This window comes from Girardinichthys multiradiatus, chromosome 18 (assembly GCF_021462225.1).
Source record: "Girardinichthys multiradiatus isolate DD_20200921_A chromosome 18, DD_fGirMul_XY1, whole genome shotgun sequence".
NCBI lineage: Eukaryota > Metazoa > Chordata > Actinopteri > Cyprinodontiformes > Goodeidae > Girardinichthys > Girardinichthys multiradiatus.
The window spans coordinates 6799068-6812984 of NC_061810.1; the positions used below are offsets into that span (position 1 = coordinate 6799068).

Sequence of the window (13917 nt, forward strand, 5' to 3'; positions counted from 1 at the left end):
GTGCCCCCCAGGGGTGTGTTCTCTCCCCACTCCTCTTCTCCCTCTACACAAATGACTGCACCTCACCGGACCCGTGAAACTCCTGAAGTTTGCAGATGACACCACTGTTATTGGACTGAGACTGAGACAGGAGGTGGATCAGCTGATACACTGGTGTGGTCAGAACCACCTGGAACTTAACCCACTCAATACCGTGGGGATGATGGTGGACCTTTGGAGAACGTCACCTCGACATACCTCCCTCACCATCCTCAACAATACTGTGTCTGCTTTGGACCACTTCCGGTTCCTAGAAACCACCATTTCATGGTCCTCACACATAGACACTGTTCAAAAGAAGGCCCAGCAGAGACTCTACTTCCTGAGGCAACTCAAGAAGTTCAACCTTCCACAGTAGCTGCTGGTCATCTTCTACACTGCCATCATACAGTCTGTCCTGTCTTCATCCATCTCAGTGTGGTTTGGCTCATCCACAAAACAGGACAGGTCCAGACTGCAACGAATAATCAGGACTGCAGAGAGAATAATCAGAGCTGATCTTCCCTCCATCCAGGACTTATACAGGTCTAGGGTCATGAAAAAGACACCTAAAATCTCTGCACACCCCACACAACCTCTACACAAACTGTTTAGGGTTTTACCTTCAGGTGGCGCTACAGAACGCTTTCTGCTAAAACCACCCGCCACAGGACTGTTTCTTCCCCCAGGTTGTTTCTCTGATGAATACTTGATAGTCAAAGCTTCAGAACAGCACCATGTATACTCGGACTGATCTCACATTATATTCTATTGTAAAGTCAATTATGTATATATGTACATTAAAAATATATTCTTTATTATTGAGAGCAAAGTGTACCGGAGTAAAATTCCTTGTTTGTCTGTACATACTTGGCAATAAAGCTGATTCTGACGTGGTTCTAGTGTAAAGAGGTTTGAGCGGTCAGTACAACTAGAAAAGTGTTACATAAATGCAGTCCACTTACTGTGTAACATTATCCTACCCGTCATTTTAAAGGATAAACACAGAACTTTTTTAAATTTGTCAATCACAGCAATGCAACACTTTGTATAAATGATTTTCAGCTTCTTCATCCTTAAAATACGCCATAATAAAGTACGATCATCACTAATTTCTCACAAGCTGTTTAGTTTCAGTTGTTTTCAGAAAGATTATAGGCCAGTGCAGTAATGTGACAAACATCTGTCTGTTTTAATGTAAGGCTGAAATATTGCAGAACTGTTTGCTTACAGGACGGCGTGAACCCTTCTTCGTTTTTACTGCTGAACTTCTCAGCCCGTTGCTCTTCTTTTAACTAAGTCTAAATTATTCTAAATACCTGCTAATAACCTGCCATTTCCTGCCCAACCTCTTTCACTGGTATTATAAGTAGCTCCTTCTTCCCTTTGACTTAACTTTTCCAAACTTAGGGTTCGGGTCCCGTTATGGGTCATGAAAGACTATGTGGGGGGCTTGAGACTATCCCTAGAATTTAAAGTTGACTGTTTGTAGCATATTCAGCAATAACTGTGACAAGAGTAAAAAAAAAACACATAAACCAGGAACAAAAAGAGAACAAAAGCAGGACTGGGAATAGCATAAAATAAAAAATAAAAAGACAAATAAATAATGTGTGGGTCATCAAAGCATAAGCAGGAGTAATATTATATTACTTTATTTATCTTTTGTACAATGTAATTATAATACAAATATGTTGGTTTAAATACAAAAACTTCTGTAAATAAAGATTAAAAATAAACTCCACTGTTCGCTTTGTTACCATCACTAAGCTAAGGTTTTACAATCAAGTTGATGAGGTCATTTAGTTTGCTTTGACGCAGAACACAATTAGCCTACATTTATAATTTGGAGGGCGTGTGAACGAGAGTCAAGGGCAAAAATGTTCTCCGAATGGACTAAACGCATCTACTTTATTGACCAATCAATTAATCAATCAATCAATCAATCAATCAGACTCTTATAGTAAAGAAAGGAAGGTAGATAAAGCAGTTTGGAAGAAATATTGATTTAAACTGAAAAGCTTGAAGTCTGGGTGGGGATAAAGTGGTACAAATTAGGCCTGCTGACAATAGATTTGGGCAATGGGAAATGTCCAGCCACCAGCTGCAGAAAAAGAAACATTAAGTTCATTAAAACAACAAGCAGGTGATGTTAAAAGTGGCGGTCCATAACTATGGAGCGTCTCTGATCAAATCATAGTTTATAGAACAGAGACACCAGCTGCAGAAAGCCCTTTGATTATAAACATTTCTGCTTTTTTAATATTGGACCTTGTCAGAAACACTCAAAGCCTTACTGACATGGCCGAAGTTCTGACTGCATCACGAGTTGCACAAAGTTTGAAAAAAACTAAATCATGGTTAGGACACTGCAGTCAGATAGTAGACATTTTCTTTAACACTGATCAGAGATGTTGTTTTAAAGTGTTTAAAGCTGCAAAGTGTATTTGCTTCAGTCATCTGAAACAAAAAGACACCAGACCCACGGCTTGTGATGTGGACCTAATGAACCAGGGATGCCCAACTCCGGTCCTCCAGAGCTACTATCCTGTAACTATTGGATTCATCCCTGATCCCCAGGCCTCAGCAGAGCTGAAGGCCATGCTGATGAGGGAATTCAGCCATTTGATTCAGGTGTGTTGAAGCAGTGATGCATAAAAAGTTGCAGGACAGAAGCTCTTAAGGACTAGACCTGGGCATCCCTGCTCTAAACCAAATCTGTCTCTCACTTTTACATCCCATTCATCTTGTTTTATCTACGTTTCTTCCAATAGACTTCCTTCTCATTATTCCTCCGTTCTCCATCCCTCCCTCAATCTCTCACATACAGCTCGTCCTCCTAAAACCAACATGTGCGTCTGCCTTCAACTTCCACCTGTGTCTATGTGTCAACTGAAACCGTGGTTTACATTCACTCAGCAGGGTTATTTCATTCCTCATGTATGAGTCCCACGGTTTTGACTCCACACTTCACCCTGAAATCTGTTCAAAAACGCCTTGCAAAAGTATTTATACCCTTTTCAACTTTTCCACATTGTGTTTCATTACAGCCACAAACATCATTGTGTTTTATTGGAATTTTATGTGATATGCCTAAGCAAAGTTGTGCATATTTGTGAAGTGGAAGGGGCTGAGGTTAAACGTCCAGCAGCACAACCCTGAATATATAGCCAGAGCTACAATGGAATGGTTCAGATCAAAGCAAGTTTGTGTGTTATGGGTCATGGGATCTGGTTGGGGGGGTTGGTTTGGAAATACATATCAAACCACTCTTTTCAGAGTTTTGGTTGTAAACTATTTGAAATTCCCTCTTCAGTCGTGAACAACTTTGTTTTGGTCTAACACACAAATAACCTTGATGCTTGTGGTTGTATCATGACAAAATATGAAAAGGTTCATGGGGTATGAATACTTTTGCAAGGCAATGTAAGTGTAGCTCTACCATGGTACTTACAGAGGTGAATACGCGATCATTATTGTACAACATGAGAGTATACCCTGTGTCAGGGGACATATGAGGATTTGTGAAATCTGGAATGTAGTGAATTGTTTCTACATAGTTGCACAGTGTTGAGGAGGAGGGTCATTTTTTTTCCACTGAGTTATTAAAGTTCCTTGGGTTTGTTTGGTGAAGACAGACTGTTTGTGTGCTATACTGTATGTGCTGGTTATCCTGAAGTGGTGTTTCATGCCTTTGTTGTTAGGCGATTATAAAAGTAACAAGCTACACATCCGAGTGACGCCATACTGACTCATCAGGCCTCAGCAGCAGTGAGGTGGAAGAAACATGCGGCTATATACACCGGTCTGACTTGTCCCAGAACACAGCTGTAGTGGAAGTTGCGGCTATTTGGTTCCTGTTATACAATTAGGATTCCCACAGTCCTTTTGTTTCTCTGCTGATAACTCTGCTGTTAAATATCATGTGGGGATAAAAAAAAAAAAAACATGCTTCTGAAACTCTGCTTCAACGTAAGGATTTGTAAGGTACATATAACATGTTGAAGTCAAAAGACAATAAATAAAATAATTTTGGCCATAAATCTCTACTATTGGTAAGTCGGTCATTTGGACTCGTCCTTTCAGGCATCCAGATTTTCACATCGGCGGGATCCTTGGATCGCTTCCACCCTTCTCCACAATGTTGCCAGATACCATAAAATCTCCACAATAAAAGACACAAAAAATGAATAGTTAAACATCCAAAAATATATTTTTAGGTTGGAATGCATCCAAGGGGAGTCCTCTTTTTAAAAAAAGAAACCACTTAGCAGTGTCCTCCCTGTAGTGCTTTCAGAAGGAGGAACATGCAGTATATCCAGGGACTTGCAGCAGGGAAAGTAAAACCAGAGTGGAGAAGTGATAGCAGGAAGCAGAAGGTGGTAACGGGCAGACTAAATGAATTACGTTTGTGAAGTTTAGAGAGCTGGAAACCTGATTCTGTCAGACTGCTGCCCAGCAAACTGCTGAGTTCTTATAAATCTCACATGGAATCATAAAGAAAGAAATTAAGATCATTGTAGCACTGACCCCAAGGCTGGCGCAGGCTGGATGCTAGGCCATCTGAAAGAACCTGCCTCCCATTTAAGCAAAAACCGTGGAAAAGGTTCCTAATTTCCTCTGGCTTTAACACCAGAGCAAGATCAACAGCTTTAAGAGCCAGAATCTGACTCAGAGCTCAATCTCAAAGGTCTTTTGCAGACTGTTGGAAAATGGGTTAGCTGTGGCAGCCGGTGACTTGTTCCCTGTCGGTTGTGTCGCTGCTTTTGTCTCCAGTGCAGCCCACTTGGCCTCAAATCGGTCATCATCTTGGGAGCTGCTAGACCCCGGTGCAGTTAACTGGCTGCCCTCTGGAGGCCAGCTGCCACCGCTGCCACCATTTCCACCACTGCTCAAGGTCCCATTCTGGAGGTTCACTGCAGCTGCGCTGCTGTGGACTGGGAGGCCATTAATGGCTGATGACAGAGGTGGAGTGGAGGAAAATGTAGCTGTGGTAAAGCCTGAGGTGTGCACTGCTGCACCGGCTGGCCCTGGATAGGAGTGGTGATGCCCAACTGTTCCCAATGGCCCCGCTTTGGACCCTCCTGCAGCCAAGCCCGTGGTCGGACCTGTGCCCGATGAGCCTGTGGCTGTGCAAAAGGCATTGGCCACCATTTGCGATGGTGTGATGCCCACCACCGGCACGCTGGCGTTAGGGTAGGTCATACTACTGGCCAGACCAGGCATGTAGGTCTGCATGGGAATGAAGGCAGGCTGGACTGGCTGGCTGGCAAACATCCCAACTGGGGCTGGAGTGGCATCAAAAGCAAGGGGAAATGGTTGCATTGCACTTGGAAGGGAGCCGGGGGGCCCGGCCAGAGAGCTCTGCATCATGGGGGCTCCAGACATGCTCGGGCCCGACATAGTTGGGATGGACATGGATGGGAGAGACATCGGGGGGCCTGACACTGGAGGCCCTGGTATTAGAGGAACAGATGATATTGACATAGGTGGGAGAGGCATTTGGGCTTGACAGGGAAGAGCAGAGGAACCAGAGATAAGAGGTTTGGATAGAGTGCTGAAGGGCATCGGGAGAGTAGATACTGGGGCAGAAGACAAGGTCGCCTGTGTGGAGATATGATGACTGGCTACGGAAGGGGGCCCAAGGATAGTGGGTATGATGGGGCCAGGGGGAGGTGTCTGTTGGGCTTTGACAGCCTTAGATACCTCCTCCAGCCATCTCTCAGCCTCTGAGGGGGTGCGTTTGTGGCCGCTCTGTAGTGCTGCAGAAACTGGAGGTGGAGAGTGGAGAGAAGGTTCTGGCTGCACCCAGGACAAGGTGGCTGGAAACAAAAATAAAAACAGCTTTAGAAAGTGGTAACACTCCATCTATATCTATCAGTCTGTGTCATTCCTTTTTACCCTGGACATGTGCAGGTGGTGGTGGAGGCAAAACAGGGGGCACAGTGCAGGTCTGAGGGCAATTTGCAGACATGGATGGGTTGGAGAAGAGCTCGTCTGATGGCTTGACGAAGGATGTGTTGATCTGGCAACACAGTGCATTTATACTACTGTCACCCTCACATGGTAACCCCATGTCCATCTCTGGTACCAGCAGGAAAGGAATACATAGAAGGAAGAAGACAGAGAGCACAGAAGGAAAAACAACCCGTAGATGGGTCAAGAAGAAGATTGAGAAGTGAGACAAACAGGAGGAGAAAATGAAAATGTAATCAGTTGAATAGCTGATCAACTTTACATTGGAATGAAATAAACTATGTTCAAGATTCAATAATGGTTGCTTACCGATGCAAACGATGTCAAAAGAACAAGGTTTTCGAGGTCAAAAGAAACAGGTTTATCATAAACCTTGAAGTATTATGTATATTTCACAGTTTGCTTGTAACTGATCTTTTACAGACAAAAGTTACAAGGTATTTATACCCTCTGAACTTTTTCCCATTTTGTCACATCACAACCAAAAACCTTAATGCATTTTATTGTGATTTAAAGTAGTGCATAATTGTCAAGTGGAAGGAAAAGAAAATATGGTTTTCGAAATCTTCGCCAATAAGACTTGATTCAGTGCTTTTTAGAGTCTCCATTGGATGTGACTACAGCTACAAGTCTTACATCTCTACCAGCGTTCCACATCTAGAGACTACAATTTTTGCACATTCTTTTTTAAAAATAAAATAGCTCAAGGCACGTGTAAACATCAGTTTGTAAATCTGGACAAAGATTCCTATTTGGATTTGGCTTGGCCTTTCAGTTGTCCATTCTAACACATTTTTGCTGTGAATTTGCTTTGATCTGAATGAATCTATTGTAGCTCTGCATAGTTTTCACCCCAGTTTCAAATCTTGTGCAGTCTTTAACCGGTTTTAATCCAGAATGACCCTATATTTAGCTCCATCCATAAACTCTGACCAGCTTCCCTATTCCTGATGAAGACAAAGCATTTACACAGCATAATACTTTCACGGTGAGGATGTTATTTTTCCAACACATATAGGCCCGAAACCTCCCTTTTGATCTCATCTAAGGAGAGCATCTTCTTTCAAGGCTGATGGGAAATTGCAAACAGGACTTCTTGCAATTGTCAGTTTTCCTGGCATTTTTCTATAAAGGACAGATTTGTGGAGAGCCTGACAAGTATTTGCCCTATCAACAGATTCCCCTACCTGAACTGTGGATCTCTGAAGCTTCTCCAGAGTCACCATGAGCCTCTTTTTTAGGCTTTTTCTGTTATTAATCTTCACCCTGCCCAGCCTGGTGGACAGCCATGTCTTAGGTAGGACTGCCTTTGTGTCACACTCTTTCCACTTTTAGATGATGGATGGAACAATGCTCTGTAAGATGTTTTAAAAGCTTGGCAAATAGTTGCATGGGTTTTTTGCAGAAAAAAGAGCACATTACTAATGCAGACAGCACTTTTAGATTTTTACTTGTAAAAACACTGGAAAACATTTTCCTTCCACTTTATAGTTGTGCACTACTTTGTGTGTGGTTGCAATGTGACAAAATGTAAACATTTTAAGAGGTATGAATAGTTTTGCATGCTTATATTCTGTGTCTTTGTCCTTACCAATGGGATGTTAAACTGTGTTTAAACCAAGCATAAAATCTGTGACCTAGTCTGCATCCTGCACAGTTCAGATTCTATTTAAAACTTCACACATATCAGCGGTGAATAAATGTGGAGCTTGTTTGTTTGTTATACCCATGGCAATAGTAGGTTTGTGAGTTGGTAGATGTTTTTCTAAATTGGCTAACTGGGTTAGCTGATTGACCATAAAGACCAATACGTGCTTTGTTTCGAACATCACTAGGGAGCAAAAAACCAATTTAATTGGCTTTTACCATTTAAGTGAGTACATAAGTGCATGAGAGCACTTTGAAGGTAATGTAAGATTGAAATTGCATTAGATCTACCCCCACTGTATGCATATACACCCAGCAACCCAACCCAAAAATTTAACTGTAGACCTGCAGAAAGACCCAAAGAAAATATAAATATATTATCCAGGATTTCTGTGTGTGTGTGTGTGTGTTAACATGATTACTCTAACCTATTCAGATAAGGGTTAACAAAGATACTGTGGAGACAAATGGAAACTGTAATAATGCTCCTACTAACAATCGTGACTAAGCAGGGATTCAGGGTCTTCCTGCGTATTTAGTGTTTGTGTTACAAGCCAGGAGCAATGCTTCATCATTTTAGTGGAGGGGTAAAAATACAAAATCTATAAAAAAAACTTTTTGGGTTAAGTGAGATCTAAATAAAAATAAATTGTGAGCCATCTTGTTATTGAATGAGACAAATTTCATTCAGTATAATGCTACCATAAAAGCATTTTTAGCGCCTGTCTTTCAAGCTATTTTCTTTGTAGACTGCTCCTTTTTATTCTGCAGGCCACATGTTATTGATAACAAAGGTCAGAAGAAGAGCTTACAAGTTGTCCTGCTAGAGCATTATTACCTCATTTTTTCTGAAACGGGGTAAGATTTTGATCTTCTGATTCCAACCAGCAGATAAAAAGCAGATAAATATAAAAACCAATAACAAAAAGCTTGAAACTTAAAGCTCCTATTTCTCAAGTACTGTAAAAGTAGCACGATACTAGGTTAAAGCAGTTTTCAAACACACAAATAAAACCGCACCCACCCCATAACAGAGATATATGGAGAAAATAATCCTTTATAATAACAAAAAGGTTATTTATGTGCAAAATAATTTGAACCCTCAAATGTAGTCAAACTGGATAATCAACACAAATGGTAAAGAAATTGGGTTCTTTGCCATAAAAAGCAGTAAATCATCAGCATAAAGTGAAACCTTATGTTTGATGTGACCTTTGTGGGGCTTGATAACAATATACAATTGCAACAGACTAACATGGCAACCATGTTGTGTTCCTAATTTATGATAGAAAGATTTTCATTTTAATTATTGGTAAGATGAATACTTAATCTGTGGAATAAACTTTTTGATCAGATTTCAATCAAAATCAAATCTTTCCATTGCAGCAAATAGATACATTCCAAATAGTCAAAGCTCCACAAATATCCACATCGATATTTTGCTGGTGGTTACGTCTAAATAAAAAATTAATGGTTTCAGGTACACAATGGTAGGAAGACTAAAATCTAATTAACATATTTGCAAAATACTATCATGAAATGTATCTGTTTTGCAACCCACTCTACATAAAAAATGTCTGGATATTAAAGTTACTGAGCTGAAATAATATTTCTTGTTTAATTAAATACTGTTTAGTTTTGAGGAATAATATAATAAAGACACACGCCCAAATACTGAACTATTGTGAATAGTTAGAAGCTTAGCCTAAAGCAAATCAGTTTTCAAGTTATGGATCTTCTGTTACCAGCCAAGGTCACTGAGGTTAGAGTGTCAGCAGGTGTCTAGAATGGTCAAAATTTGTGAACCAATCTACAAAAATGTCTCAACTCACCAGCGTTCTTGGGTTCAAAGTCTGTCTTGCGTTGTAGAGTAGAAGGCAGGTCGTTTAGGCGGAGCGACAGCTGTCTCTTAAAAGGAGAGTTCTTCTGGCTGAGAGCTGGAAATCCCCTAAATGAGCCTTGGCGCACCAGCTGTTCAATGGGCGCGTGGCGGCGAGGGATAGCATGGGCTCCACCCGGTTCTGGATGCTCTATTGGGGATGCCGTCCCCTCGGGTGGAGAGGCGGAGCCAGGAGGAAGAGTAGGGATGACAGAGGGCTGATCTGAAGAAAACAATGACCAAAACAATGATGTATGATACCCAAAAATGCATTCCTGGAATATTTAAAGGCTTTTTTCCTTTGAATTTAATGGTCAGTTGGGAGCCTTCGGAAAACTCTCCTACCTTTCTTTTTATCCTGCAGCTTCTCATCTCGCTCACTGCTGCTGCCCTGCTGGCTGGAAGATGAATTGATGCGGAAGGAGCCCTCACGCACAAATGAAGTGCGACTGGCATCAAAAGAAGCCGTCACGCCACACTCCTTCTCTCTGCGCTGCTTTCTCTCCAGACAGGCAGCAAAGGCACAGCCGACTGCATGGCTCAGTCTCTCACCCTGGTATGAAAAAGTTTTTTTTTTTAAATACATTTTTTAAACACACCAGGCAGGAAGGAATTCCTCTATAGTCATGAGCAATAATTCACACTGTTTCTTGCATGACTTTATCAGTCTCTCAAAGTGTTTTGGAGGAATTCTGGTCCACTCTTGTTCACAGCATTGTTTCAATTCTTTGAGTTTTTTACACAATTTCTCTTGCAAAGCTCTTTTAATGTTGGAACCCAACTTATAATCATGTTGAAATCCGAAAGTTGACTCGCTTCTTGCAACAACTTGATTTGTCTCTTTTAAAGCCACTCTGTCCTAGATGTGCTGCTGTGTTTGGAATCATTGCTCTGTTTCATGACTAAATTATAGCCAAGCCAAGGTTGACAGACAGGGGATCCTCATGTTTCTCACTGTGATACTTTGGTATACAGTAGAGTTCACTCAGGTCCTGTAGCTGCAAAATCAGCAACCTTCCACCACCATGCATGGCAGCTCCTATGAAGTTTTTGTGCGTATATGCTTTGATTTGCTGGTGGTGGTGCTGTGCATTATGACTAAAGAATTCTACTTACGTCTCCCAAGTCCAATGGACATTGTTCTGGTTTTGTGGTTCATTCAAATTAAACTTTGCAACCCAAAGCCATTTATTCTGTCCTTTTAAACAGAGGCCGCTTTCCCTTGGCAACTCTTTACAAATAGGTCACAGATGTTTATTTTTATTTTATTGTAATAAAATTAATTATATTGCATGTTCAGAATCTGAGGTTTATTTTAGTGTTTAGACACAATATGAGCCGAGAAAGATTTATTTCGCCAACTCTCTCAATTAAAAAATATATAATTAAAAAAAAGGTTAAAATGCAAAAAAAGATATTAGAAAGTGTGCAGAAAAAATCTGAAATTTGAAAATGGGAAATTTAAAACCAAACCTGTTTGTGAATATTTAGTGTATGAAGGCCTGCTCCACCACTTACATAACTCATGTGTCACAAATCTCATCACAATTTGCTGAAATCTATTTTTAAAAGGTAGCTAATACCTAAAGCTCTCAGATAAGGGGTGTAATTTAAAAAAGTAAAACAATTAGAGGAAGGGAAAAAGTATTGGAAAAGGTTAACAGTATCAAAGTGTTGCTGTCTTGCTTCCCTAGCTTGACAGTTTCAGGCATCAGAAAATACATAGCTGTTATTTGTTTGGGGATTAGTTTAGATATAAAGGACTGGATCACATTCCCATATGTGTTTTTAATTGAGGTAATTAGGTTTAGGCTGTAAATCTGTCATATTGTAATCATGAATAAACGCCACTTCAAAAAAACCAATTCCTTTACATTTTCTCCACAAAAATGAAGGGCATCTCTCTGTCTCTGCAGCTTTGCAGTACAGAAAAAAGCAGTGACAGAGACAGGGACAGTTTAGTTGAAGATGAACGGATAGAGATATAAAAGCAATATGTGATGGAAACTGAGACAGAGAGAGATAACCGAGATAACCACAAGCCTCTGGTTAATCCCCTTTTTTAATCCTGCAGGTGTGTGCTTTGTCCTTCTCTGAACAGATTATTAATCCAGCAAAGAATTTAAAGCTCGTAAAAAAAAAAAAAACACAAAGAAACACTGATTCTCAATAGTAATTTCAATTACCTTAGCATTGTCTTTGTGCAGTTTAAAAACAATTGTACTTTGAGATCTTTGTGCTACAGAGTGATCAGGGGCTTTTTATAGCAACATTTATACATGGAAGCCCAAGTCCAGTCCTCAGGAGCTACTATCCTGCAACCTTTAGATGCATCCCTTCTCCAACACAGCAGAATCAGCATGTCATTTAGCAATGCAGAGGCCTGGTACCGAGCCATTCAGCCATTTGAGTCAGGTGTGTTGGAGAAGGGATGCATCTAAAAGTAGTGGTAGTGGTAGCAGTAGCTCTCAGGGTCTGACGTTGGGACATCCCTAATTTAAAACATCCATGTATTACAATCAATCCAATTTGCACTTTAAAGAACTAACTCCAGAAATGTTGATGCTAAGCAGGGGAAGCAGTAAGATGTAGCAGTATTAAAACAACCTATTTCTGCTCAATGTGAAGTCTGTAGCTGCTGTCAGCACGTGGCTTTGTCTGGAAAAGTTTAAGCTTCTGCTTTGAGCCAGAGAAACAAAAACAAAGGCGAGTGCTTTTAATCTGACAAACAACATAGAAACATTTTGTAAGCAATAGTGCTAAAGACACTAAAGATGGCATATGCTTCATAGCTAACAGTCGGTGTTAAAATAAAGGTCTTTTAATTAGACTAGACTGCATTTGATCATCTCTGGTTTCAAATGTCAAAGACTAAGACGGGTCAAACAAGAACAGGATGATTCTACACTGAATAGAGATTCTCTAAAGCAAAGTTCTGGTTTTATAAAGACTTGTTTCTATTGGTGAAAACAAAAAAGTTGAATTTTCTAATTTTTACTTATTAGTACCCCCTTAAAGTTAATTTCAACTATGCAACCTGGAACAGTTGAAGAATTTCCTCTGTGAATTCCAAAATAGTACCAGATGGTGAGTGTTAACTCCTCCCCCTGCAGCAGTGTCCTGTGATTTTCAGCAATAAAACTATAACTGATGATTCTGTCAAAGCAATGACATATGCAGAGTCACTACAAAAACCATGGAAAGGTGTAGCTGTAACAAATTTTAAAGGGATTTCACTGATGCAGACTTCTGTGTTCTCTCACTTTTCGAGAAAGATGAGAGGAGAGTGTTCCAGAGTTCCAGAGTCTTTTAGCCATTATCTTGTGATCATTTCACAGTGTTTACAGAGTGAAACTGAATTATAATCCCTTCAAAGTTAGAGGTAGCCTGTAACATTCACAGATAGAGAGACGTGTCTCTCAGGCTTCTTAATATGTTGAAAAACATGTTAAAAACAAACTATTTGGAATATGGTCTCCCTCCACCAAACTACATCCAAAGGTTCCTGGTAAATAAAAAAGTCCTACCTTCCTACCAGAGCCTTTTTCTTGGGTGAATCTTTCCCGTAGCATTTTTTTTTTACCCTGAACAGGATTATTCTACACTGATTACAGCTTTTTAAAGCATAGCTTTTGTTTATTGAGAACCTTTATTTGTAAAACCAAAGGTGAACAAAAACTATTGCTACAAATCTCGTCTCATCTCGAACATTGCTGTATCGTCTCGTCGTGTGAGCTGGGTGTATTGTTACAACCCGAGTTCTACCATTGATTTTAATTTACACTTTAGAAATTACTGTAGTTTAAAATATTGATGCTACAGACCGGAAACATTTTCTGAAGAGTATATCTGAGGTTTGCTGCAGCCTCACCGAGTCTTTCAGAGCCATGAAGCAGTGGCACATCCACCTTCTGGTGGTTCCATCTCTGCAGATGTAGGAGAAGGCCTTGTCATAGTTCCGGTCAGGAGCACAGAAGGAAACCTTCTCAATGGTCTGGTCCACAATGAGGTCCTGACAGAGAAAATCAGACAAAGACAGGAGAGAGGCAGCAGGGATAAGACAGGACGTTCGACAGTAGAATCCAGTCAGGAGACACTGTTTCATTTATTTATTTAAGGCCTAAATAAAGAGAAACAGAACATCCTGGGCCAAACTTGACCATAGACTGCTCCCAATTACTTGACACACTGCTTTAGGTCCTCGTTTAACTCCATGAAGCCCCCTCCTCTCATTTCAGCATATTTACAAACCCGCTGATAACAGAAAAGACGGCTAACAACCAACCAGTGACACTGACCCTCTTTGAATCTCTGAATCGTCTCCACTGCTTGCCCTTCTCTCAGTGAAAGGGTTATTCAGCCGCTCTCAGTGTCTACAGTCACTATAGATGAAGCTA

At 40.6% G+C, this 13917-nt stretch overlaps 1 protein-coding gene across 2 annotated transcripts in view; it reads right to left on the minus strand.

Moving 5' to 3' along the window:
• Nucleotides 1-1657: 1657 nt before the first annotated feature.
• numbl (NUMB like endocytic adaptor protein) overlaps nucleotides 1658-13917 on the minus strand; it is a 96419-nt gene continuing 84159 nt past the window's right edge. For both annotated transcript variants that reach the window (XM_047392474.1, XM_047392473.1), the window contains exons 5-9: nucleotides 13392-13532; nucleotides 9866-10073; nucleotides 9474-9743; nucleotides 5920-6102; nucleotides 1658-5840 (exon numbers count right to left, since the gene is read on the minus strand). In XM_047392474.1, the coding sequence (XP_047248430.1) occupies nucleotides 4690-5840; nucleotides 5920-6102; nucleotides 9474-9743; nucleotides 9866-10073; nucleotides 13392-13532 (1953 nt within the window). In that variant the 3' untranslated portion in view covers nucleotides 1658-4689. The remainder of the gene's footprint in view (nucleotides 5841-5919; nucleotides 6103-9473; nucleotides 9744-9865; nucleotides 10074-13391; nucleotides 13533-13917) is intronic.